This window comes from Hemicordylus capensis, chromosome 1 (genome assembly GCF_027244095.1).
Source record: "Hemicordylus capensis ecotype Gifberg chromosome 1, rHemCap1.1.pri, whole genome shotgun sequence".
NCBI lineage: Eukaryota > Metazoa > Chordata > Lepidosauria > Squamata > Cordylidae > Hemicordylus > Hemicordylus capensis.
In genome coordinates this window covers 392080224-392106659 of record NC_069657.1, presented here as the reverse complement: position 1 = coordinate 392106659, position 26436 = coordinate 392080224, and the positions used below count along the sequence as shown (strand labels likewise).

The 26436-nt window shown below is 41.7% G+C and overlaps 1 protein-coding gene across 6 annotated transcripts in view; it reads right to left on the bottom strand.

Annotated features, from left to right (window-relative positions):
• Nucleotides 1–26436, bottom strand: part of CRIM1 (cysteine rich transmembrane BMP regulator 1) — a 249767-nt gene continuing 223331 nt past the window's right edge. For all 6 annotated transcript variants that reach the window (XM_053302986.1, XM_053302971.1, XM_053302965.1 and 3 more), the window contains 6 exons: nucleotides 19646–19861; nucleotides 18152–18373; nucleotides 15358–15552; nucleotides 13328–13450; nucleotides 9017–9204; nucleotides 1–2832 (listed from right to left, as the gene is read on the bottom strand). In XM_053302986.1, the coding sequence (XP_053158961.1) occupies nucleotides 2656–2832; nucleotides 9017–9204; nucleotides 13328–13450; nucleotides 15358–15552; nucleotides 18152–18373; nucleotides 19646–19861 (1121 nt within the window). In that variant the 3' untranslated portion in view covers nucleotides 1–2655. The remainder of the gene's footprint in view (nucleotides 2833–9016; nucleotides 9205–13327; nucleotides 13451–15357; nucleotides 15553–18151; nucleotides 18374–19645; nucleotides 19862–26436) is intronic.

The window sequence follows — 26436 nt, the reverse complement described above, 5'->3', positions numbered from 1 at the left end:
TTATAAAAAGTTCATCAAGTTAATTTTTATTGTGCTGCCAAGAGCCAAATTACAAGAAACCGTCTTACATTTTAAAAAGTAAACAAGCAATCTGCCAAATTGCATTGCACTCCAAGTGCCATGTATGTCTTTTGTATTTTTCAGGAAATCATATCTGCATTTCTCTTACAAGAGCACAACAGGAACCAAAGTAAAAGAGTGTAATGAATACAGCACATAGGATAAATAATATCTTCAAAATAATAATAATAATAAAATAATAATAATAAAATAAAAACATTTTACACCATGTCCTATATCCTGCTAATATTTTTCAGAATATGGCCCTGATTGTAAAACAAAAGCAAGCATTTACAATTTCTGGATAAAGACTGCTTACTCTTATGAAAGGAATGGATGATTTGTCTTGACAGAATCTGGGGTATAATTGGACTGCAACTTTTGTTTCCGTGTTGTCATACTGAGTATAAAATGCTAGGGGAACTACATTTTTTCTTTTCTGGAAACAATTCATTAACAGAAAAAATGTTGAGCCTTTATGATACACATATTTTTCTCTTTGATGCGGACAGCTAGAACACTTTTTGATATTCTAAAACAAAACATTTGTTAATCTTCGGATTAATAAATTAGGTCATATAATAAATTAGGTTTTTCAGTTTTAAAGTTCAGTAACCTCTGACCAAGTATTTACAACAATACTTGAGAGTTCCTTTACAAAAAATACATTTTCTTTTCACATTAAGCATACTGGGTATCTGTGTCTTATGACAAGCAATTGTAAAAGAAAAAAGGCAACACACAAATGGGCAGTTAGTATAAAAGTGCCAAGACCTGTTTGGAAAAGTTAATGTTGTATGATACAGTTATGAGTCAAGCTGCAACAAACCTCCAGCTAGTTGTGGATTGCATTCCAGTAGTTGTTTCAAACAACTGTTTTCAAATATATCCAAGTGTGTTTGGTGTTATTTCACGGAACTGATTAGTGCTGCCTGTATGTTATCAGTGTTTCTAGCCAATGTGATCAATTAATGGCCTTTTTAAGGCCATGCAGGAAAAAAACACACACCCTGAAATGTAGCAAGTAGCAAGAGTAATGCTTACTGCTAAAATTGTGCACATACGGTATACACATATGCAAACACAAGGGGACAGACACACAGACACACACACACACACACTTGCACACTCACACTTTCAAATCAAATAAAACTGCAGGTAGAATGAGATGCTCTCGTCTTTCCTACTCTTACAATGATCAAGCAATAATATGGAATGCCTGTTTGAGTCTGCTCTGGATAAAATCTCAGTTAAAAATACATTCAACAGGGAAAAATATAAAATTATACTGATATATACTGTATATATAAATACCATATATATACTGTATATATACATATATATATATACACACACACACATATAGTGTGTATATATGTGTATATGTATAAACACATATATACATATACACACATATGTACATATATATTTATATATACACACATATATACACACAGACATACAAATGCTTTGTTTTTAGCATAACTATATTTACATAAATATTTCTATAAAGCTAAAGTTTTAAAGAAGCATGATCTTTCTTTCTGAGCTTCCAAAAGGTGCTTGAGTAATATACAATTAAAATTAAGCAGCTTCCAAACATGGAAGTTGTTTCTAGTCCGCATAATCAGTAAGTAACAGAACAAAACCTTAAAAGGGTTAAAAACAACACCACCAATTTGAGCAAGATCTTCATTCAACACAATCTTATTCTTATCCTCCAATGAAAGATATTTGAACCATCTGAAATTGTGAATACAATGATAAAAGAAAACGCACACACACACTCTCACACATTCTGGAATCAGATGGCGTTTTTACCTTTTCCTTCCTCTCTCTCCCTCTTCAATACTGTTGTCAAAAGATCCAGTGCTCATATCAGGAATTATATAGGCCTTAGCCATTTGCTAATTGCCAAAATCTGGACAATCAGGATCAAAAGGAAAAACAAAAAGCAGCACAACGTATAATTGTACACATCTTCAATAAACTCACCCTTAGTTATTTCTGCTTTAATGTTTTCCTTGCTTTGTCATTAGCTGTAGCAGCTTATGATCACATAGAAAAACATAGTTACAGCTACACCACACTTGTGATGTGACACGTTCTCTCCTAGGAGTATATTTTTGTAGCACAGCTGAAAAAACCCAGACTTTGAGTTCAGATAGTTTTATGCTTAAACTTCACTGCAATAAATGCAATTTTGGAGTGATAGGAAAAAGCTATATTCTTATTTGCTTTGACTCCAAGTTAACATGACCAACTTCTCTTCTCTGAGGCTTCCTGCTCTAACCACTCAAGCTCAACCCCAATTTCCCCTTCCCAAACAATCTCTACTACTATGTTACAAGCAAAACATCTTAACAAGTTTTAAAACTTTGGTTCTAATAAAACACTTGGTCAGTTATCGCAATGAGAAGTGGGAATGCTTGTTCTGGCACAATGCAGGAGTCAGAGCCCATCTCAAGGTCTTAGAGCTGTACATGAAGTCACAAATCCAATACAATCCACTAAGCAAGTGCACAATTCTAGTTTTATTTTTATAGCAGATTCAGTCTTTGTTTCTTCTTAACTTCTTGGTAATATTGCAGCTTCTCACACTGTTTGATAAAAATTATCTGCCTGTAAGTTGTTCTGTTTTTGCATGCTGTAGAATCCACTGTATCTTGAGTCTGGGTCAGCAATTCTGAGCATCCTCTGAGAACTGTCCACCTGAACCATGGTTCCTTTCTTGCAGTCCACATATACTAGCTGATTGTTTAGACAGGAAGGCTGTTTGAAAAGAGAAAAGAACAATGCAGAAACTCAGCTTGTACATATGTACACTTCTAAATATACAATTTCCCAAATTGAAGCAGGGCATATGTTATATTATGTATATCACAAACACAATCCAACTCTCCACATCCGTGAACAACAGCTTCATCTAGGCTCATATGCAAATAGCAGAAGCAGAGATTTTGTCCTTTATGTAATGGCATGTAGCTCTTAGAACTGTCCATTATTTTCTGTCTGAGCTAATCGTTAAACTCCAAAATGCATAGTCACTTTTTTGTGAATCTTGGAAGTCGTTTTGACTCATCTAGCCCAGTTTGTTTCTCAGTTATTACAACTAACCTCCTAGGAGGTGAACATGCAGCATTTGCCCCACACTGATTTTTTTTATGGCATCAGCTTAGTTCACCACCCAAAATTCAGATCTCAGATGGGAAAATAGCTGTGGAGAGAAAGGCTCTGGGTCTGTCCTTAGTTTGTATATACATTTTAAAAAATAACAATATATACAGTTGCCTTCCTTTCTTAATTGAAGTAGGAACATAGAACTAATCAGAAAACTGGTAATTCACACCTCGTGAAACAAGAGTACTCATGACTAAAGCAAAGCAAGAAGGGAAGCTGTGCCTCTCCAAATGGCTGAGACACTTATGGGGATCTTAGCATGCAGGACTGGCCTGTAAATTATGCAAACTGAAGCAACTGCCTCCACCAACCTGGCACTGGGTCCACTGCCCCCCTACCCTGCCAACTAGGGATGTGTTGAACTGCTTCTGTTTGAACCGGGTTTGATTTGAACCAGCCCTCCAAAAAGGAGTGCTGGTCCGAGTTCAGACCGAACCGACCTGGCTCAAATGGAACCGGTTTGGAACCAGTTTGATGAGGGTTATGCTTGTAAATGGAAATCCGGTGAGGATTCCCCTTTACAAGCAAAGGGGAATCCTGCCTTTAAAATACTTCTAATGGCGGCTGGGGCAGTGGCAAGTGGGTACACCTTATCACCAGTGGTGGCAAGGTGCCCTCTACCCATTAACATACTTCTAATGGCGGCCAGGGCAGTGGCAAGAGGGTATCTTATCACCAGTGGTGTCAAGGTGCCCTCTCCCCTGCTGCCATTAGAAGTGTTTTAAAGGCAGAGTTCCCCCTTGCTTGTAAAGGGGAATCCCCACCGGATTCCTATTTACAAGCATACCCCTCAAGCTGGTTCAACCGTCAAACCAAACTTGGATCTGGCTCGATTTGAACAGATGTGCAGACCAGCAGTCCGGTTTGAATTCAAACCGAACCGCCAGAATCAGTTCCATGCACACCCCTATCGCCAACATCTCCTGGTAGCGTGTTAGCCACTGCCATTCTGGCTGTCCAGGAAAGGAGTGGTAGGAAATGTACCAAGGCCAGCAGAAGATGCTCTACGCCAGCACTCAACTGGCCTCAATATACTTTCTTGGATACCTTTTTAAAGGCAGAATGAGAGCTAAGGAAGAGGACCAGGAAAGAGGCTTGCACTGCTGCTGGAGAAGGCAAGGTAAGCCCCTGCTAGGATGGGAGGACAGACAATAATCCTGGGCTGAGAGGGATAGCTGCATGTTATGCATTGTGTATCTTGTGAAGGAAAATTAGGCTGTGGGCAGGGAACAACAGCATGCTTTGTGTGTCAACAGTTCATGTGCTGATGAAACTTGGATTGCCATCGCTGCCTTGCATCCACTGTCTTCCTTTGACTATTGGCAGGCTAAATTGGTCTAGAGATATAACTGCCTCCGAACTTAAATATAACATTTGGCTGCCATGGCTCATCCTCATGGACAGACCTATCTCCCTTGAACATGTTTGACACTTGTTTAACACCATACATGCTATAGCCCTTGACACATATTGCAATAAGGAATTCTATCTGTCATTAGGTACTGCATGACATATTGCCTTTTAGCTGCCCTGAAAGCCCTATCATTTATTTATTTATTTACTTACTTACTATATTTTATGTAGGAGCCCAGAGTGGTGTACTACATACTAAAGTTTCTCCTCACAGCAACCCTATGAAGTAGGTTAGGCTGAGAGAGAAGTGACTGGCCCAGAGTCACCCAGCAAGTATCATGCTGAATGGGGATTTGAACCTGGGTCTCCCGGGTCCTAGTCCAGCACTCTAACCACTGCACCATGCTGGCTTTGAGTACTGTGAACAATTCAGTGCTATTGTTTATAACTGTTCACCATCAAAAAGATTTGTAGGGCTTCAGGAAAGCAATGAATCAAATCCTCACAACTCCTTTGCCTCTTGTGAGTAATGTAAAGTGGAGACAAGCAGAAAGGGCCCAATAAGATGCTGGCTGCAAATGGAGGCTTCCTTCCTGCCACTTCTTGTAAGTAATGTGAAGGGCTTGAGTCCCTCCAGGAAGGCCTGGAGCACCTTCTTTAGACAAGGCAACAGCATCTGGGGCATTTTAGTTTGGAAAAGAGGCAACTACAGGGAGACAAGATAGAAGTGTATAAAATTGTGCATGGAGTACAGAAAGTGAACAAATAAAAATGTTTCTCCCTCTCACATCACTAGAACCAGGGGCCATCCCATGAAACAGAAGGCCGAGAAATTTAGGACTGACAAAAGGAAGTACTTTTCCACACAGCACATAAGAACATAAGAACAGCCCTGCTGGATTAGGTCCATGGCCCATCTAGTCCAGCAACCTTTTTCACACAGTGCCCACCAGATGCCTCTGGGGAGCCCACAGACAAGAGGTGAGGGCATGCCCTCTCACCTGATGTTGCTCCCCTGCAACTGGTACTGAGGAAAGAGGTGGCCCACTGCCACCAGACTAGTAGCCATTGATAGACCTGTCCTCCATGAATTTGTCTAAGTTCCTTTTAAAGCCATCCAAGCTGGTAGCCATAACCACATCCCATGGCAAGGAATTCCATAGATTAATTATGTGCTGTATTAAAAAGTACTTCCTCTTGTCAGTCCTAAATTTCCTGACCTTCAGTTTCATGGGATGACCCCTGGGGTTCTAGTGTTGTATGTGAGAGATAAAGATTTCTCTCTGTCCACTCTCTCCGCTCCATGCATGATTTTATACACCTCAATCATGTTTCCTTTTAGTTGTCTCTTTTCCAAAGTAAAGAGCCCCAGATCCTGTAGCCTTGCTTCATAAAGAAGGTGCTCCAGGCCCCTAATAATCTTGGTTGCCCTCTTTTGCACCTTTTCCAGGTCTACAATTTCCTTCTTAAGATACAGTAACCAAAACTGTACGTAGTATGCCAGATGTGGCTGCATCATAGATTTGTACAAGTACATGCTAACATTAGCATTTTTATTTTCAATCTCCTCCCTAATGATCCCTAGCATGGAGTTGGCCTTTTTCACAGCTGCCATTCACTGAGTGGACACTTCCAATGAGCTGTCCACCATGACCCCAAGATCTCTCTCCTGGTCAGTCACCGATAGTTCAGATCCCATCAGCATATATGTGAAGTTGGGTTTTTTTTTTTTGCCCCAATAGGCACCACTTTGCATAGACTAAACTGCAGTTTCCATTTTGTCACTCACTCACCTAGTATGGAGAGATCTTTTTGGAGCTCCTCACAATCTATTGTGGATTTCACTACCCTAAATAGTTTAGTGTCATCTGCAGACTTGGCCACTTCGCTGTTTACCCCATCTTCTAGATAATTTATGAACAAGTTAAAGAGCACTGGTCCCAGTACCAATCCCTGAGGGACCTCACTTTCTACTTTCTTCCATTGTGAAAACCGTTAGTGAGGCAAGTCTTGCCCTTACAGAAGGCCTTTTCTTTCATATGTTTAACAATTTTGTCTCTAGTTATGCTTTGCATCAATTACCTGGCACCGAAGTTAAGCTGACTGGCCTGTAATTTCCTGGATCCCTTTTTGAAAATCTGAGTTACATTGGCTACTTTCTAGTCCTCTAGTACAGAGTCTGATTGTAGGGATAAGTTACATATTTTTGAAAGGAGACCAGAAATTTCACATTTGAGTTCCTTCAGAACTCTTGGGTGGATACCATCTGGCCCTGGCAATTTGTTAATTTTTAGTCTTCCAAGACACTTTAGGTCATCTTCCCTTGTCACCTCAAATTGGCCCAGTTCTTCAGCCTCTAAATGTGAGAAGCTCAATTCTGGAGAGGGAATATGGTCAGTATCCTCTGCCATGAAGACAGATGCAAAAAGCTCATTCAGCTTCTTTGCAAACTCGTTATCCTCTTTTATAATCCATTTAATGTCTTCATCATCTAAGGGGCCAACCACCTCCCTGGCAGGTTTTCTGCTTCTGATAAATTAAAAAACACATTTCTGTTATTCCCCTTGACACTTCTAGCTATATGCTCCTCAAACTCTTTTTTTGTATTCCTTATTGTGTCCTTGCATTTCTTTTGCCAGAGTTTATGTTCCTTCCTGTTCTCTTCATTTGGGCAGGACTTACATTTTCTGTATCTTCTTCCCTTTTTTTTTAGCTTTGCTGACTCTACATGTTAGTCATGCTGGCGTCCTCCTGAACTTTGTGGCAACTTTCCTCTTTTTTGGTATTCAATTAATCTATGGAATGGACTTGATCTAGCAGGGCTGTTCTTAAGAACATAAGACAAGCCCAAGGCCTATCTAGTCCAGCATCCTGTTTCACACAGTGGCCTACGAGATGCCTCTGGGAAGCCCACAGGCAAGAGGTGAGAGCATGCCCTCTCTCTTGCTGTTGGTCCCCTGCAACTGGTATTTAGAGGCATCATGCCTCTGATGCTGGAGGTGGACTATAGCCCTTAGACTAGTAGCCACTGATAGACCTCTCCTCCATGAATTTATCTAAACCCCTCCTTAAAGCCATCCAGGCCATTGGCTTGGATGGCCAATAGATCTTGTAGCACAGAATTCCACATCTTGTGGCAGAGAATTCCATAGGTTGATTGTACATTGTGTGAAAAAAATACTTCCTTTTGTCAGTCCTAAATTTCTTGGCAATCATTTTCATGGGATAACCCTTGGTTTTAGTGTTATGATGCGAGGAGGAGAAAAATTTCTCTATCAACTTTCTGTGGATAGAGAATCCAAATCAGTCATGCATGATTTTATAGACCTCTATCACGAGTCTTTTCGGTTGTTTTTTTTCTAAATTAAAAAGCTCCAGGTGTTTGTAGCCTTGCCTTGTAAGGAAGGTGCTCTCGGCCCCTGGTCATCTTGGTTGCCCACTTCTGCACCTTTTCCAGTTCTACAATGTCTTTCTTGAGATATGTTGACCAGAACTGCACTCAGTACTCCAAATGTAGCTGCACCATAGTTTTGCATAAGGGCATTATAATATTAGCAGTTTTATTTTCAAACCCCTCCCTAATGATTGCAAGCACAGAACTGGCCTTTTTCACAGCTGCTGTACATTGTCAACACTTCCAACGAGGTGTCCACCACGACCCCAAGATCCCCCTCCTGGTCAGTCACTGACAGCTAAGATCCTATCAGTGTATGCGAAGCTGTTTTTTCTTTGCCCCAATATTATGTTCTTATGTAATAGAGTTTCTGCATCCAGACCTTGACAAGCAGTTTCAGATTCTGAATCATCATGAAGAAACACAACCAGATCTATTTTGGACTACATCTCATACAGTCTAGGATCTGATTCAAAGGATTTACAAGGAGCAGGCATTCAGAATCCGATTTACTGCCATTCATTTTCAATGTAGAGGGTTTCTTCTTCTGTATGATCCGCTTCACATGTTGAGGTCATCTGGAGAGGTCCGTCTCCAGTTAGCACTGGTACGCCTGGTGGCAACTTGGAGCCAGGCCTTCTCTGTAGCTGCTCCTGGCCTACGGACTACATTCCTGGCGGATATCCATAATTTAGGCTCGTTGTTGGTCTTTAAGAGAGCCCTAAAATTTTACTTGTTTGGCCTAGCCTTCCATGGTTTTTAAATTTTTAAAAAGTATTTCAATTAAATTGTTCTGAATTGTTTTAAGCAGTGTGTTTTAAATGGTGTTTGTTTTTATGTTTTTTAAACTTGTGCACCGCTCAGAGCCTTTGGATGTGGCAGTCCAGAGAGGAAATGAAATGAAATAAAAGAAATAATGAGGTTTTTCAGTCAGTTCAAAAGATCATGCTACCTATTTATACAAATGCAATTGCAGCAGAAGAAAGTGATCTAACACTTTAATATATGAAATTAATGTTAACACTTTACCTTTGTTGGAGCTCTATAGCAGGATACTGGTATCCACTGCTTTTTCTGATTAACAAGTAGAAGTGCTATTATAAGAACGAGGGCTGTCATGATGGGCACTGTAACCCAGGCAAGCGAACTAAGAGATGCTTCTGAACTTGGTTGTGATCCTCTGGTTTCTCTGTAATCTCCCTGAAGATGACCCATATCTGAAATATGTGAATGAACTTATTATTGGCAAAACAATGAGATATCACTAATCTTTTTTCATAATTGCACTATTTTTTTTAATTCAGTCCCCAAACAAGATACAACAAATATCTTGAGAAAGCTGATTTGGCCACTGTCAAACATGCTTTAAGCCTGTTCACAAGAGCAGCCTAACTCAGGCTGGGGCAGCCTAGTGTGGGTTAGGCTGCTTGTGTGCAGCACTGGGATCTGCGTAGATCCAGGTGCTGCCTGCCCACCTTAACCTGCCTTTAACCAGGATTAAAGGTGCAAGCGCACCCTTAACGCTAGTGCTGGGGATGTTTGTGTGCTTGGGCTGCTTGTAGCCCAAGCATACACAGAGTTGGGCACCTAGAGCACCTGACTCTGAGGGGATTCCTCATCATGTGGTGCATTATGGGATATCTGGAGGCTGGGATGCATTGAAGTGGTCTTCAGAGATCTGCACTGCTCCATGCGGATCATGTGGGAGCGCAATCCACGCGTCCCATCAGTGAGGATGGATCATCTGGGGAAAGGTAAGTTCAGCACTGCCCCCCGACCCGGCAGTCATGTGCATAGCCTTATTGATTCACATCTTGTTTAGATTCTTGCAATGTACATTACATAAGGCTAGCCCTAAAAAGCACTCAAAATGACAACCGATACAAAACGTTGCAGCCAGTTTGATGATGGGGTTCTCAACTGGACTGTATCATCTTATGTGACCCACATTACCTTTCCATTTGTTTAGAGGTTCAATATGCTGGTTATTACCTTTAAAGCCTTCTACGATTTGGGACTTGGGGATCTTAAGGACCACTTTCTACCAAATGAGTCTTCCTGCTCATTGAGATCTTCAGGGAGGGCTCTGCTCTGTGTCATCGCTTGATAAGGCCTGGTTGATGTACACACAGACAGGGCCTGTAGAGGCTTCTCTGTAGTAGCCTCTTGGCTGTAGATCTTCCAGCTACAGGGAATTTAGAATCTGCCTTCCTCTCAGCTTTAAAGAGGTTTAAAAAGACCCATTTGTTCCTGCAGGCACTGATGTATGATTAATGGAGGGTTGTTGTTTTTTTGGCTGTTTTTTAAGATGGTGTTTTGTTTCTGTACTTTAAAAAATTTTAAATTGTATAATGGTGTTTGTACCTATTTTATGAGCCACCTTGGGGTCTATCAGTGATAGATGAGCTAAAAATTGAAATATACAGATTCTCTCCCCACCCCAAATGGCTTGTTCATAAATTATAAGAAAGATTTATATTCAAAGATGATTTGGATTACATAACTGTGGTTATACTAGCATGGAATCTGGAATCATTTCCATGTTCAGTACTTCCTAATGGGTTGTTTTATGAGCTTCCATCCATCACTTAATTATTTTAAATATGTGATAACCAGGGGTGTAGCAAGATTGGAGTGTGCCCAGAGACAAGATTTTAAATGGGCCCCCCCTCACTGAAGCACTCATGAAGTAAAGAAATCTTAAATGAGTTGGCCCCCCAGGCAACTGTCTCCCCTTGCCCTATTGTAGTTATGCCCCTGGTGGTAACTATCAAGCCAGAAAAGGTCTTTGTCTATCAGATTCAAGCTTATATTTTCAGGCTTGTATTGAATTATTTCAATGGCTTTGAGTTATTTTCTTCAAAATATTTCTGTTTGAATAGTCATGATATGCACATCTTTGATTCGGGTAGTCTATGATTTGAGTAAATACGGTACATCTCTCTCATTACCAACTTACTCAGGCCACCAAAACAAGCTGAAATAAGAATGTCTTAAAAGGTATTTCTGAAACATGCTCAGGCTTTGAAAAACCTCTTTGAAAAGGATGGGAGTACTTTCTCAAACATTAAACACACAAGATGGCAAACACTGTCAATGTGAAAGAGTTTTAAAATATCCTATCCCTTTGTTGTTATACAATACAGGAGAACCTCAATATTCACCGGGGTTTTATTCTCTACAATTACCATGGATATGGAAACCACAAATACTGAATAATTGGGATCACGGGGGTTAGGTTAAGTTTCTGAAAGGCCTGAAGATAGCCCAAAAATATGGGGGAAAGTGTTAAAAGGGCAAAATAAGGTGCCCTACTGTGCTTTGTGGCCTCCAGTGGTCCAGCAATGCACCCCCACCGAAGCCAGAAATAGTCAATTTTTTTTGTATTTTCCTCACAATTTTTCAAGGAGTTTTAAATGTAAACGAGACACAAAATGGCAGCTAGTAATGACCTCAGTGGTCATTTCCAGCTGCCTCCAATCCACAGATATGCTAAATTAGCCCCTTGTGGGCTGGGTTTTGTTTTTACGTATACAGAGGCTGGGTGTCAATCACCCAACCGCGGATATGCAAAACTGAGGATGGTGAGTGTATTTATCTTACATATATTATTATGTTTACTTTTCAAGGGAAACAAATGTAGTAAAATGCACTATTGTGCAGTGTTAATAGTAGCTATTAATTACATGTATCTGGATACATGCTACATTATTACAAATATTTACTGAGCGGGACCCAAAGGTCCTTGTACAAGCAGAAGGCATGCATTTTTTGCTTATGTACAAGGGAGTCGTTGATCATCTCCTCAGCCTGCAGACTCTCATGTTGCACTGCTTGTTGCTTAGGAGAAGCTCCTATCCTCTAAAGCAGCTTCTGTCTCTCTCTGCTGGCTGCCTGGGAAAAACTGGCAGCCCCCACAGAAGTGTTCACTTCTTTGAATCCAGCCCATAATAACCATATTTTCCTGTTAAACTTGAAAAATGCAGGAACATGCATTTCCTGAATGTATTGGTGATTAGGTCACCCCACTCTTGCCTTGCCTTTATAGCTTCTTGTAGAAACCACTAAAGTCAAAAATCATAATCAACGGTTTCATTTTGTACATATGTTTGCAGTACACAAGTTCTCTTGGCTTGGAAGACCTAAGTATATGGGACTTATGCAAATAATCTATTGGCTGGAAAGCCTCGCCCATGAAGAGTTATGATATTATTCTACTTCAAACGGAACCCTTCTCCTGATTCTCTCTGAAGGTTTTAGACATACCCTCCTCCTCCTGATGACAATTTTTACCAAACTTTGAAAAACAATGGATTGGTTCCAAAAATGCCTGCCTGCCTTACTTACTTATTTATTTATTTGATTTTCTATACTGCCCTTCCAAAATGGCTCAGGGCAGTTTACACAGAGAAATAACAATTAAATAAGATAAACAAAATGGAACCCTGTCCCCAAAGGGCTCACAATCTAAAAAGAAACATAAGATAGACACCAGCAACAGTCACTGGAAGTACTGTGCTGGGGGTAGATAGGGCCAGTTACTCTCCCCTTGCTAAATAAAGAGAATCACCACATTAAAAGGTGCTTCTCTGCCAAGTTACCAAGTTTGCCTTGTGTGAGCAGAAAAGCATTTATGCTCTCACACAAGGTGCACCCTGCCCCCCAATCCCATTCCCAGCAATTCTCCATGTCACTGCAGCCTCCTTGCCCCATGTTTCAGAGAGTTCTCCAACCACCAGCCAGTTTCAGGGTGGGAAAGTTCCTTGTGCTTATGGAACTTCACTTTCATTTCTTTGTATCCAACTGAATGTTTTAGTTTTTTGGATCCAACTTAATTTCTAGTTTACCACCTATACAGAATTAAGCGTCATAGTTCGAATGCCAAAATTAAAAAAATAATGAAGTTATGTTTCTATCCTGCAACAAAATCTTCTTTTTGTTACATTGTGTTCCTTTTGTTTTGCCTTAAATTTTTTAATATCCTGTCAAACCACAAGGTCTTTCCTAGATACGTGAACATGTTGATGGTTGTTATAAGACAAAGGTGAGATAGGTAGCTGGTTGAAAAGTAATCTGCATTAGGTGAAAAAGGTGTACATGAAGTAAACCCGGACTGGTTATATCTATGCCATTAGGAACCCCTATGTACCTTGTCGCAAAGAAAGGAGTGGCAAGTGAAAGATATTGGAGAGGCTCTGGGATGAAATCTGGTTCTCCTAGTCCCAGATGAAAATGTTAAAAAATGTCTCCCAAAAGTGGTTTGGATAGCAAGAAGTGTCTGGGGTCACCCCAAAGAGCATCCTGTTAATGACCATTGTGTTTGGATGAGATACAGCTTACCTCTGTGGATATGAATGATATCATTTTCACTGGGTGTAGGCCAAACTGGTGCTTCAAATTCATTATCTCCTCGATGATTTGTTTTCTCAATCGGGATGTTAGTAGGTTCAGGTACATACATCTCTAGAAAACATTTTTTGTTACATGAACTCATAAGAAAACCATCCCTTACTTATTCATAATCATAAAGCTCTTTTGCATCCTTTGCATTTGCTGCCTCTTAAGACTCCTTTTAATGCTATTTATCTACTACTTTTATCACCCAGTCAATGTACAGGTGAAACTCGGAAAATTAGAATATCGTGCAAAAGTCCATTAATTTCAGTAATGCAAATTAAAAGGTGAAACTGATATATGAGACAGACGCATTACATGCAAAGCGAGATAAGTCAAGCCTTAATTTGTTATAATTGTGATGATCATGGCGTACAGCTCATGAAAACCCCAAATCCACAATCCCAGAAAATTAGAATATTACATGGAACCAAGAAGACAAGGATTGTAGAATAGAACAATATCGGACCTCTGAAAAGTATAAGCATGCATATGTATTCAGTACTTGGTTTGGGCCCCTTTTGCAGCAATTACTGCCTCAATGCGGCGTGGCATGGATGCTATCAGCCTGTGGCACTGCTGAGGTGTTATGGAAGACCAGGATGCTTCATTAGCGGCCTTCAGCTCTTCTGCATTGTTTGGTCTCATGTCTCTCATCCTTCTCTTGGCAATGCCCCATAGATTCTCTATGGGGTCAGGTCAGGCGAGTTTGCTGGCCAATCAAGCACAGTACACTGTATACTTTTCAGAGGTCCGATATTGTTCTATTCTACAATCCTTGTCTTCTTGGTTCCATGTAATATTCTAATTTTCTGGGATTGTGGATTTGGGGTTTTCAATGAGCTGTACGCCATGATCATCACAATTATAACAAATTAAGGCTTGACTTATCTCGCTTTGCATGTAATGCGTCTGTCTCATATATCAGTTTCACCTTTTAATTTGCATTACTGAAATTAATGGACTTTTGCACGATATTCTAATTTTCCGAGTTTCACCTGTAGAACTAAATTTCTATTTATTATATCTTTTGATAATTTATTAATGGACTAAGTCATGTTTCCTAGTACCTTTGTTCTCTGACCCCAAAGGCTGAGAGCTAGAAAAGAATTTAAAGAACAAATCAAAGCTAAGGAACCACCATAAAATAGTCTGTCTCTATATGAGTAGCAGCCGTTTGAACTGCTAAGCACTCTCTGAACATTAAGAGCAGATGGGCAATGCAACAGAGTAGTGCTTATGAATTACAAACAAAATCTATTCGCTTTGTGTCACAGCAATGATAGAAAAAGCTTAGCAACAGCATCCCACTAAGAGCACTGTTCATCGTGATTCTTTTTCTGTTTTCGCTGTGGCTGCCAGAGAACACAACTAGAAAGCATTTTCCAGCATCAACGGCTTCTTAAGTAACTAGAATTTTATAAGCTTATGATACCTACAATAAGAAAGTCACAACACACCACCCTTTTGGTCTCACTTTGACCCACAGATTGTATGTATGTATAAATAAATAAATAGAATATTTAGGACATAATTTTTAGAAATTCACAGAAATCTTAAAATTGATTCTATTACTTTTTGAACAAAGAAAGCGCAGGACAAGGAAAAACTTTTAAAATTGTGTTATCCATGGTGTTTCTAGTTAAAGTATACTAGAATGGCTAAATATTTATTCTGAGAGGAAACACTGACTCAAATAAATGGCATTTGAGCCACCGCAAAAACATTTATTCAATCATCAGCCCAATAGAATTCTGCTCTGTTCTCCAATCTTCTCAGCAGATAGTGGCTGAACTGTAAGACAGTTGATGGGAAGGTCCCAACAGTAGAGTTTGGTTATCCAATGGATTTTGCAATCCTGGATTTGCATAGTATTCTTCTATCTGGGGAGAGTGATAATTTATTTTGTTTGCATGGAAACATTCCTGATAAACCCTAAACACACTAATGAAATACACTTTATGAATATATCTTACCTGGGCACATTGGACAGCAACTTCCTTCCACATTGATGGGTTCCACACATGGAAGAGGAGGGCAACTGACTGTGGAACAAAGGGTCTGACCCTGCAGACAGTAGCAGTGCGTGCAGCTGTCAATGTCCCAACGTTCTTCATCTGCATATGTTTTTCCATTAAAGTGACATACTGCCTTCTTTGATGTTATGTCTTCTGTTGAAATATTGCCATAATTTGGAGGTTAGAATGGCCATTTCAGAGTAATTGCTAAAGACAAACAAATGATCATCGGCCCTTTTTTGAGAGTGAATACTTTTGTTTGTTTTGTTGGCATACATTCCACTTTTGATGGAATCTTGGCAGAAAGCCTGCTGCACATATAGTACATAGCAAGCACTGAAGTTCCACCACTGAAGAGAAAAAGGATCAAAGAATTTTCAGATGCAAGCTTGCAATAGTTTTGCTCAGCTTTTCCCATTATTGTTGTAATGCTTCTATGTAAAGGTAGTACAGGTGGCCCTCATTACCCACTGTCCCGGCACCCACCGTTTCGCATATCTGCAGTTGGGCTATGTGCACCCGGCCACATTATCCGCAGATCTAAAAATACTTGAAATTCACCTATCCATGGTTCCTAGGTGGCCAGAAATAACCTCCGAGATCATTTCTGGCCATCATTTTGCTTAACAGAGCCATTTTGTGGCTTGCGCTTGGGAAAAATATCCCCCCCCCCATGATTTATGGCAGAAAATCAGCAAAATTTGGGATTTTGGTGGGCATTGCTGGACAGCTGGAAAGCATGGCATGTTGCTTTATTTCTCTGCCTTTTTGCCCTCCAGGAACCTATCCCTCCTTCCCATTCACTCAAAGTCTCATTTTCCGCAGTTTCATTACCTGTGGTTGTGGCCCACGGATAATGAAGGCCAACTGTATTTTACTCTCATCACTCAAGCTACACCAAACTGGTGTACAGTTCTTATTTATACACATTTCTTATTTCTAGTAGTCTTCAAACAAATTAAGAAGAAAGCTATATGCCTAAGCTAAACAATAATAAAGAGCAACAATATTTAAAGTATTTTGAAACTCAAGCACAGATGTATGGAATTTTCCTTTAAATGGCTAAAATTAGATTCTTCCATGTCGTATTGTATGATTTCAGACAATTTTATTTTAGTTACCTCATTTGTATCCTTTCCTCCAAGGAACTCAGGGCAGCTTACATAATCTCCCCCTTGGGTTATTTCAGTGCAGGATTTCCCCTAACTACTGTTATTAAAACTGTATAGAAGTATAATAGTACTTCCCCGAAATAAAGACTGTTCCATCCTGGAATTACAGGAGAAGGGGGTTTCAATATTCAGTATTAGGGGAGATCCTACTTTCAGAAAATCACAGGACTTTGTGATTGGTTATTCACTTCTGAGCACAGTGAGGTGAGAGGGATGGTGAGGAATCAAAATAACCTGAGGACTGCTGTCCCAACCTTATGGCTGTCCCAGAGGTGGTGGGTGGGTTGGAAAGAAATGAAATATGATTTCATATCCCAAAGGGGCCCACAATATTAAAAAAAGGGAGAAACCACCAAACAGTCATGGGTAGCAATGTTGGTGAATAGGAACAGGTGCTGTCACCTAAATGTAGGAGAATCACGGGTTTGTCCATTTAGCAAGTGTTGCTTTCAGGACTAAGAGTTGCTTTCAGCACTGTAAAAAACAGAAATAAGTACACAAAAATATTAGCCTTTAAGGGGCCGAGGTACAACTAATTAGCCATGACTCAGGCCAGGGCAAGATGCAGATATAGGAATCCTGCTAAAAACCACCACCTTGCATCCTTTTCTCCTTTTCTTAGTATCAATGTCTAGAGATATAACACATCTCTAGACATTTACCACCGGTTCGCAGTTACCACCAGCTCGTCTGGTGGCGACTCAGAGGCAGGCCTTCTCTATAGCTGCTCCTGGGCTGGGGAATGCACTCCCTGCGGTAATCTGTAATTTGAATTCTCTATTAGCCTTCAGGAGAGCCCTTAAAGTGTATTTGTTTGGCCTGGCTTTCCAGGGTTTTTAAATCGGTTTTAATATTTTAACCCGATTTGGGGTTTTTTAATTACTGCGTTTAATTCTTGTTTTAAAGTGTTTTTAAATTGTTAACTGTTGTTATACGTTTTTAATTTTTGTTTTAGCTCTTTATTGTTTTAGTGATTTGTTTTTAATTGTAAACTGCCCTGAGCCATCTTGGAAGGGCAGTATACAAATCAAAATCAATCAATCAATCATGTTGCTAAGTAGCAGCTAATGGACAATGACATCACACTGAGAAACATGCAGTGTGATGTCACAATGTACATTTTCAATGACCAGCTACTGTTTGCAGTTGCAATAATGTATCCACCCTCACCCACACTGCTTTAAGCCTGGAATGCAGCACACTACATTAACACTTCCTTCGCTGCACATACACTTCATTAGTCTAGATGTTGACTATTATTTATATGACAACAAACATTCATTACAGAAGGCAGATGTTACACTAGGCACATTGTATAATAAAAGATGCCTGTTGATAGTTAACCGTAGGGAAAGTACTAGGAAAACAATGGGGCAACTCTACAAACAGTTATATCACAGTTTCCATCAGGAACACAGGACAACATTAGAAACAACACACAAAAGGCAAAAATGGTGTAAATTGTGTGTGTGTATACACACACACACACCACGGCGTATGTGTATGTATATATAACACACAGAGTAAAAGTGACTGGGGAAAGCCCTCCACCACACCCTTGTGTCATTTTAACCACTTACCTATACAGTAAGGACAACATTGTCCCTTTCTCAAAACAGGTCTGTCACAGGACACTGGTGGGCAAGACTCAGAATAGCAACTAATTTCACCATCCATGCAAATGCAACTTGTACAAACATTGGGTTTCCAAGACTCCGCAGTCAGGAAAATGTCACCGTCATCATTTTTGCAGTAACTGGGCATACTCTCATTGCTTGAGGAGGAAGGCTGAACAGGCTCATCTAGAAATATAAGCATGCAGTGTAAGCAATCATAGGAATTGGCTGAAACCTTGGAGTGGAGTAGATGTCCTACAAAACCATGGAGAATTGTGGGTTTGATTGCTGAAACTAAAATTCACATTGTTTATGCAAGTTCCCAGGAACTGACACTGATCAGGAGAGCTGGTCTTGTGGTAGCAAACATGAATTGTCTCTTTTTCTAAGCACAGCCTGTGAGTGCAATAAGATATTCCTCTTAGGGGAGGGGGCCATAGCTCAGTGGAAGAATATCTGCATGCTTCCATGCAGAAGGAGGTCCCGAATTCACTCCCTGGCATCTCCAGGTAGGGCTGAGAGACTCCTGCATGAAACCTACACTACTGGTTAGTGTAGATAGTACTGAGCTAGATGGATCAATGGTCTGACTTGGTAAGGTAACTTCCTGTGATCCTATGTAACAGATGAACAATTTAGCTTTCAACAAGTGTCTTCTTATCCTTTCCTACAACTGACATCCTATCCTAACTTTTCATTAAGTCACAGCCTTTTGTCATATAAACTACAGATCAAGCCATTGGGGATGCCTGGACACACTGACATTTTTAACTGGCTATCAGTTTTTCTAACACAATAATTGTATTTTGAAAAGTGGGTCCAACTGATTCAGATGTGTAAGGCACATCCAATTAGTTTCTGCCAGTCAGAATTGAATGTGTTCTCCATGCCTCTTTCCTGAATACAAAGGGGATGGGGGCTGAACCACTATTTTAGTTTGCTTTATCAATAGTGAAGTTTACTACACAGCTTGAAAAAGGAAGAGACCCAGGTAAGTTGCCTGGGCCTATGTGTCTTTGGTAGACAGTAGAATGAAGTGTCCACTTTTACAGCCACCCCTTCCCTTTCTTATAGAAAAATTCATAGAGACCAGGTCTCTCCATGGCTACTTAATGGCTATAGGCTACCTTCAGGTTTGGAGGCAGGATGCCTCAGAATACCAGTTGTTGGAGAGCAACAGCAGGAGAGGGGGGTCTGCTGTTTGTGGGCTTTTCAGAGGTAGGTAGGCCACTGGGAGAAACACCATGCAGGACTAGATAGGCCTGGGTTGTTCTTATGTTCCTCCTGGCTTGAAAAGCTCTGGGTAGAAGATGATAAATATAGCCTGCACCTACATTTTAAAGAACCCTTATCATACTTTGCAATGATGCTATGAAAAGAATGGGAGCGTGCCTTTTAATATGTACTTGCAAAAATTTATTGCTAGTGCCACTACCTGAGGTCTGTAGGTATGCTAACCTGGGCATTGTGGACAGCATGAGTCCTGAGTACGGGTGGGATTTCGGCAAAGAAGAGGTGGGCAGACTTCTGTCTCGCACAAAACCCGTGCATTATGGCAGGTACACTGTGTGCAGGAATCAATATTCCATGTATCTCCTTCCACAAAATACTCCCCTCCAGGAACATAGCAGATGGTTGGACCACTGAGTTCTGGCTTCTGCACAGTGGATTCATCTGTGAAAAACAAAGTAACAGAAAATTGCACTGATTTTCTATTGAATAAGAGGCACATTATAATAATTTCATAAATTTTGAATCTGGTATGTCTAAACATATATACAGAGATATATACAAAAGCCAGTTTTCACCATTTGGTATTAGTAAGAAATGGAACCTTGAATAGTGCTATGTTGATAAGTGCTGGCTTTGTTCTTGATAGCTCCCTTTGAGTTCTATGAGACAATGTAAACTGATTTCAATCAGCAAGATCATTGCCACTTCTCGAGACAAACATTTTACACAAATACACACGCACACAGATTGCAAACTGATAAAATATTGAAATTCATATTTGTTCATGCCATATTTACTGATGGGTAAGCTCTCATTCACTTGCATTGGATTAACACAGAGACAATCTGGTTTCTTCTTAAACTGGTAAAAAACTGGTAACTTTCCAAGCCAAGCCAAAGTTTAAAATGTGTCTATCCCCACCAGCCCTCCCTGCCAGTTCTCCAACCCTCTTTCTTCACATCTTGTGGCAGGAGCAGCAGCTGTAGCAGGTACAGGTTCCTTTTTCTCCCCCCATTGTGATGGCATGGAGTGTGGTGGCAGGGTGGCTTGCATTTCTCCTCTCTTCCTTGTCCTGATATGCTACATCCTCAGTGCATCAAGAAGAAAGCAGCAGTGGCTTTTAGGAGCTTTTGCAAGGGCTTGCAGTATCCCTTGCAAAGACTCCAACTCCCAAACTGCCACCACTTCTTTCTTTCTGATGCACTGAGGAGCCAGCATGCCATGACAATGAAGGGAGAAGAAAGGAGGGAGAAAAAGCCACCTTTATTTAGCAGAAGGAAGAAGGAGGCATCCTATCTACCCTGTTCCATTCTGCCCTGGAAAATTGAGTAGAGCTTGCTGTGAGTACCTACTGCTGCTTCTCTGCTTTCCTGCCCCCCCCCCTTTGGGAGCAAGTTTGCGCCAGGCCTCTGTTGGTTGCAGAGCTGTAGCTCTCAGGAGGGCCCAGAATGCTGATTGAGTGGTACTCGCCAGCTCTGCTAAGTCCTAGTATCATTTTCTGGGCTGGCATATAAAACAGCACACTACCCTGAGCAGTGGGCTCACTGCTGAAAGGGCAACACCAAAGGGGGTCAACCCTTTTGGAAGCTGCAAGGGTGTTAGCTTGCAGGAACTAAAGTTTTAGTTGTTTTAATTATGTACTTGAGTGAGGAAGTGAATCTGGGGGTGCTGGGGAGTAGGGGAAGATATGGAAAAAGGGCTTGTTTATATCAGGAGAGTGGAAGAATGGCTCATCATTATTCCTATCCCCTCTTCTGGCTGCTCCCCTAATAGGAGGGTTTCTGGTTGCCTTACCAACTTGTCCTTTGGCCGGCTGGTGCTGCTGCTCAGTGCCAGGTTGGTCCAAAATAAAATCTCTATTATCCAATTGTGGAGGAAGGGGCTGACCTGGTTTTTATTATGGAGACCTGGATGGGGGAGCTAGGGGAGAGTCGTCTCTTTCAGCTGGGTCCACCTGGGTCACCTGCAGCATCAGCATAGGCCAGAGGGCTGGGGAGGAGGTGTCGCTGTCCATCCCGCTGCCCAACTGTCTCCCTGCCTGAGTTCATGGAGGTGGTCTTGGACTTGGTGAGGGCTCCCAGAATAATTGTTCTGGGTGACGTCAACATACATGCTGCCTTGTCTGGGGTGGCTCAGGTTTTCATGGTTGCCATGACATCCATGGGGCTGTCCTAACATGTTGTCGGCCCAACACATGAATTGGGACACACTCTGGATCTGGTTTTCTCTACTGGGCAGGAGGATGTTGATCTGAAAGTGGAGGGGAGTGTGTGTTTCACTGGTGCTCTTGTCATGGTCAGATCACTTGAGGTTTAGCGTTTCAGCAGCTATACCACTCTGCAAGGGTGGAGACCTCTTAAAATGGAGATTAATGGCCACTGATGGATTCCTGAGAGCTCTGGAGAATTTTCCAGCTGGTATAGCAGGTGCTTCTGTTGAAGCTCTGGTAGCTCTCTGGAATGGAGAGATCACTCAGGTGGCTGACATGACGTTCCCAAGTGCTCTCTCCAGCAAAGCACAACCTGTGCAGTGCCCGGGTATAGCTGAGGGCAATGAAGCAGGCTGGGAGAAAGCTGGAATAGAAGTGGAGAAAAACTTGGGGCAAGTCCAAGTGAACACAGGTCAGAGCTCATTATCCATATATTTAATTCTCGTAGACGTGCCTGTGGGGATGTGTCCCGGCAGCAACCCAGATGAAGCGCCGGATTGGCTGGGCGGAGGCGGCTCGCAATGTGAGCTGAGATGCAGCCGCGGGGGTAAATGGTGGCGGCGGCGGCGCCTCCAGCCACACGTTAGCTCCCACCGCGCTCGGTCGCTGTGAGGAGGCGGCGGCTGCTGCTGCCAGCCTAGCCCAGCAGCGGTTGCGACCACCGCGTCCACGGCCTGGGCTGGGAGTAGGCGGGAGGCAGTAGAACAGACTGGCCCTGGCGGGCTGCCAGGGGTGAGGGGAACGGACAGTAACGGTGGTGGCGGGGCCTTTTTTGGCCGCCCACCGCTTGGAGTGGCCAGTGTCAGCCCAGCCTCTGTGAGGAGGCGGCGGCAGCCGGCTGCGGTTGCGACCGCCGCAGCCCGAGCTGGGAGGAGGCAGGAAGCGCTGCTAGCAGGGTTGAGTGGGCAACATGTGGTAATGGCAGCGGTGGGGCTCTTTTTGGCTGCCCGCTGCGGCTCTGTGGGGGGGGGGGGGAACGGAAGCGGGGCTGGAGGAGGAGGAGAGAGGAGAGACCTGGGCAGGAGGGGGAAACAGCCGGACCGAAAGCGCACAGATGCTCTGTGCGGGTCCGCTAGTTAAGTGTATTCTGTGAAGCAGAAAAACAAGCCCTTCCCCATCCACCATTGCATTCTCTCAATGTCTTCCAGCAGAGCTTTTCTGGGTGTGCGGGGCTTTTTGAGATCTGGCCCGGGGCACATTGTGGTAGAACACTTGGTAGCATGCTATGATGCATTTGCACAACACTTTGATCTGGCCACTCCTAAAGAAACTTAGTCTGGACCCAGAAAATGTTAACAACTATAGGCTTGTGGTTAATACCCCCTTCCTGGGCAAGGTGCTTGAGCGTGTAGTTGAGATCCAGACTTATCTAGACCCATTCCAATCATGTTTCAGGCCTGGTTTTGGGGCGGAAACTGCTTTGATTGCCCTGTAGGATGACCTGTATTGAGACAGAAACGTGGGAATGCAACCTTTTCAGTACCATACATCATGGTATTCTTTTGGAGGAGGCACTGCTTGGCAGTGGTTCTGCAACTAACTGGGTGGCTATTTCCAAAATATAGTACTGAGGGACCAACTGCTCAATCCTTTGGCAGTTGTGCTTTGGGGTTCTGCAGGGTTCCGTGCTGTCCCATATGCTGTTTAACATCTACATGAAACCACTCGGAGAGGTCATCTGGAGGTTTGGCTTGAGGTATCATCAGTATGCAGATGACACTCAGTTATATCTCTTTTTTTATCAGACATAGGTGAGGTGGTAACTGACCTGAATCAGTGCTTAGATGCAATAATGGACTGGATAAGGGTGAACAAATTTGAGTGTCAGTCCAGACAAGACAGAAGTACTGTTGGTTGCTGGTTGAATCAGGGTGAATTATGGGGCTGCACTCGACCCTGGAGGATCAGATTCGCTGTCTGTGGGTGCTAACTGATCCAGCACGGTCGCAGGCTCAAATGGCCTCTGTGCTTGGAGCACCTTTTATGAGCTTTGGCTGCTACATTGGCTGCAACCTTACCTGGATGAAAATAGCTTGGCCACAGCTACCCATGCTCTAGTAACCTTCACTTAGATTACTGCAATGCATTGTACATGGGCCTGTCTTTAACAATGGTCCGGAAGCTGAAGTTGGGCCAAAATAGAGCTGTAAGATTATTACCTGGGGGGTGGGTATTTTGATCATATCACGCCAGTGCTTCGGAAGCTGTACAGGTTCCCAGTCCATTTCCAGGCCCATTCAAAGTGCTTTAACCTTTAAAGCCCTAAATGGCTTGGAACCAGGTTACTTGAGAGAATGTCTTGCACCATATGTTTCTACCTGAATTTTGAGATCCTCTTCAAAGGCCCTGCTCCAAGTGCCTCTGCCAAATGAGGTGAGATGGGTGGCTACTAGGGAAAGGGCATTCTTGGTGGTGGGACCCCATTTATGGAATATCTCCAGTAAGACTCACCTGGCATCGTCACTTCCCTCTTTTAGATGCCAGGTGATCTTGTTCACTCAGGCTTTTTAAAATTGGTTTTTAAAGAAGTTTTAAAACATTTTGTATTGCATTTTATATTGTAAGCTTTTTATGTGATTTTAATTGTATGTATTATGCTATTGTGTTATTGCAAGCCACCAATTTGTTATGGGGTAGCTAACAAATAAAGCTGCTGTTATTATTTTTAAAACCTCCCATCCTCTTTGCTATCCTACTGGAACACTGTGTGCCAGAGGTAAGAAACCCTCCTCCCCATTCACTGCCAGCACTGCTGCTCCTGTCACTGGAAGGCGGAGTAAAGGGAGTGGTTTGGAATTTTAAAGAGATGGTGGTGAATTTTCCTGAGATCAAGTTCAGAAGAGGACTTTGGAAATTTTCTCCTCTTTTGGCAGGGTGGTTTTTTTTTTAAACTAAGCTGTCAAAGTTCTTTTCTGAGCCAAGTTTGGTGAACTTCGCTGGCATCTTCACAGAGAGAATAAATGCACCCTATAATACAACACATGTGTTTCAAATCAATAACTTATTTCTTAAATGCTAATTTGGGTTCATCTATGACTACATCTGGTTTAACATGGGGCTCATAAAACTGTGTTCTCTTCTGATACACAAGCTATCCAGCACCCTTGTAGGGGAGGCTCTTCCTGTATACACTTTTAGAGAAACTGGAAACCGTATATGCCATCAAAGAATTATACAATATTTCTAAGCCTTTTGTTAACTCTTCTCATTATTTTCTTCACATTCTTTCTGTACTAGAGCAAAGGAGATATAATTACCAGTGCAGAGTGTCACACCCAAACAGGACATAAACCCCTCTGTATACTGTCAAGTAAGTAAAAAAGCAATCACTGTAACACCCAAATGGAAAGTGACCTAGAATACCAAATTAACTGAGCCCTCTCAAGTTAGTCCCCTGCTAACTTGGCAAAGAGGCAACTTTTTATCATGGTGACTCTCTTTATTTAGCAGAGGGAGAGTAACTGGCTCTATCCACCCCCAGCACAGTACCCCTCCAGTGACCGTTGCTGGTGTCTGTCCTATGTTTCCTTTTAGATTGCGAGCCCTTTGGGGACAGGGAGCCATCTTATTTATTTATTATTTCTATGTGTAAACTGCCCTGAGCCATTTTTGGAAGGGCGGTATAGAAATTGAATAATAATAATAATAATAATAATAATAGTAGTAGTAGTAGTAGTAGTAGTCAGGATCTTCAGTTGAGCAAACAGGGCTGAAGACAGCAAAGTTACTGGAAGAAACGTCACTTAACTGAAAAAAATATACGAAAATTGCCAACAAGGAAATAATGATCTGCTATTACAAGTCTAGTCCAACTAGAAGAGGTTATTTAAAAAGAATGTACCAAATTTGGAAAGAGAAGCATCCAGATACAGAAATAACAGAACAAAGGCTAGCAGACCAGAGAAGATTCATAATAAGAAATAAAGTATTCACAGGAGTTGAGCTGGAAGAACTGCAAAGAGCAACACAGGCTCAAGATATGGAAGAAGAATTACCACCAATTGAAGAAGTTGCTCAGGCGCAGGTGGAGGAGGTGTTGGGAATCGAGGATACCACTGTTGCTGAACTGTTTCAAAATCAAAACCAGGCTACCTCCCCTTTGCCTTCACCTCAAAAACCCAAATGCCATTTAACAGAAAAGCAACAAGAACTAAAGCAAAAAATAACTGAGCACATGAACCAAACAACCACCAGGGTTTGACTTCCACCTCTAAAAACAGTTGCCAAAAAACAACTTGCTCAGGTATTAAAAGATATAAATGCTGCACTTGCAGAAATAACAACCAAGAATTTGCAAGAAACAAACCAACTAATGTACAGTGCAGCAACAATAACAACACGAGCTTGGATATAAGATCAATGGACCTGTAAAAAAAGAAAGCAGTACATCACCTAAATGGAAGATTAGATTAGAAAATAAAATCTCCAGGTTTAGATCAGATGCTAGTAAATTGAAAGATATGAAAGACAAGAAGCTGAAGAATGAAAACACCAAACAGTATCTGATCCAAAAATACCACCTAGATTCAAGGACAATTGGAGAGGTCCTGGAAATAATAAAGCAGCAAATAACAGCAGTGTCAAAGAAGATTAGCAGATATGAAGCCAGAATTACACAACACAAGCAGAATCTCCAATTCCAGTCGAATCGGAGACGTTTCTACCAAAGCATAGAAGGAGAAACTGCAAGAAACCTAGAAATACCAAATAAAGAAGAAACAGTGCAATTCTGGGGAAAATTATGGGACAATCCAATAGATTATAATAAAAAAGCAGGCTGGATGAAAGAGGTCAAAGAATGTAACCA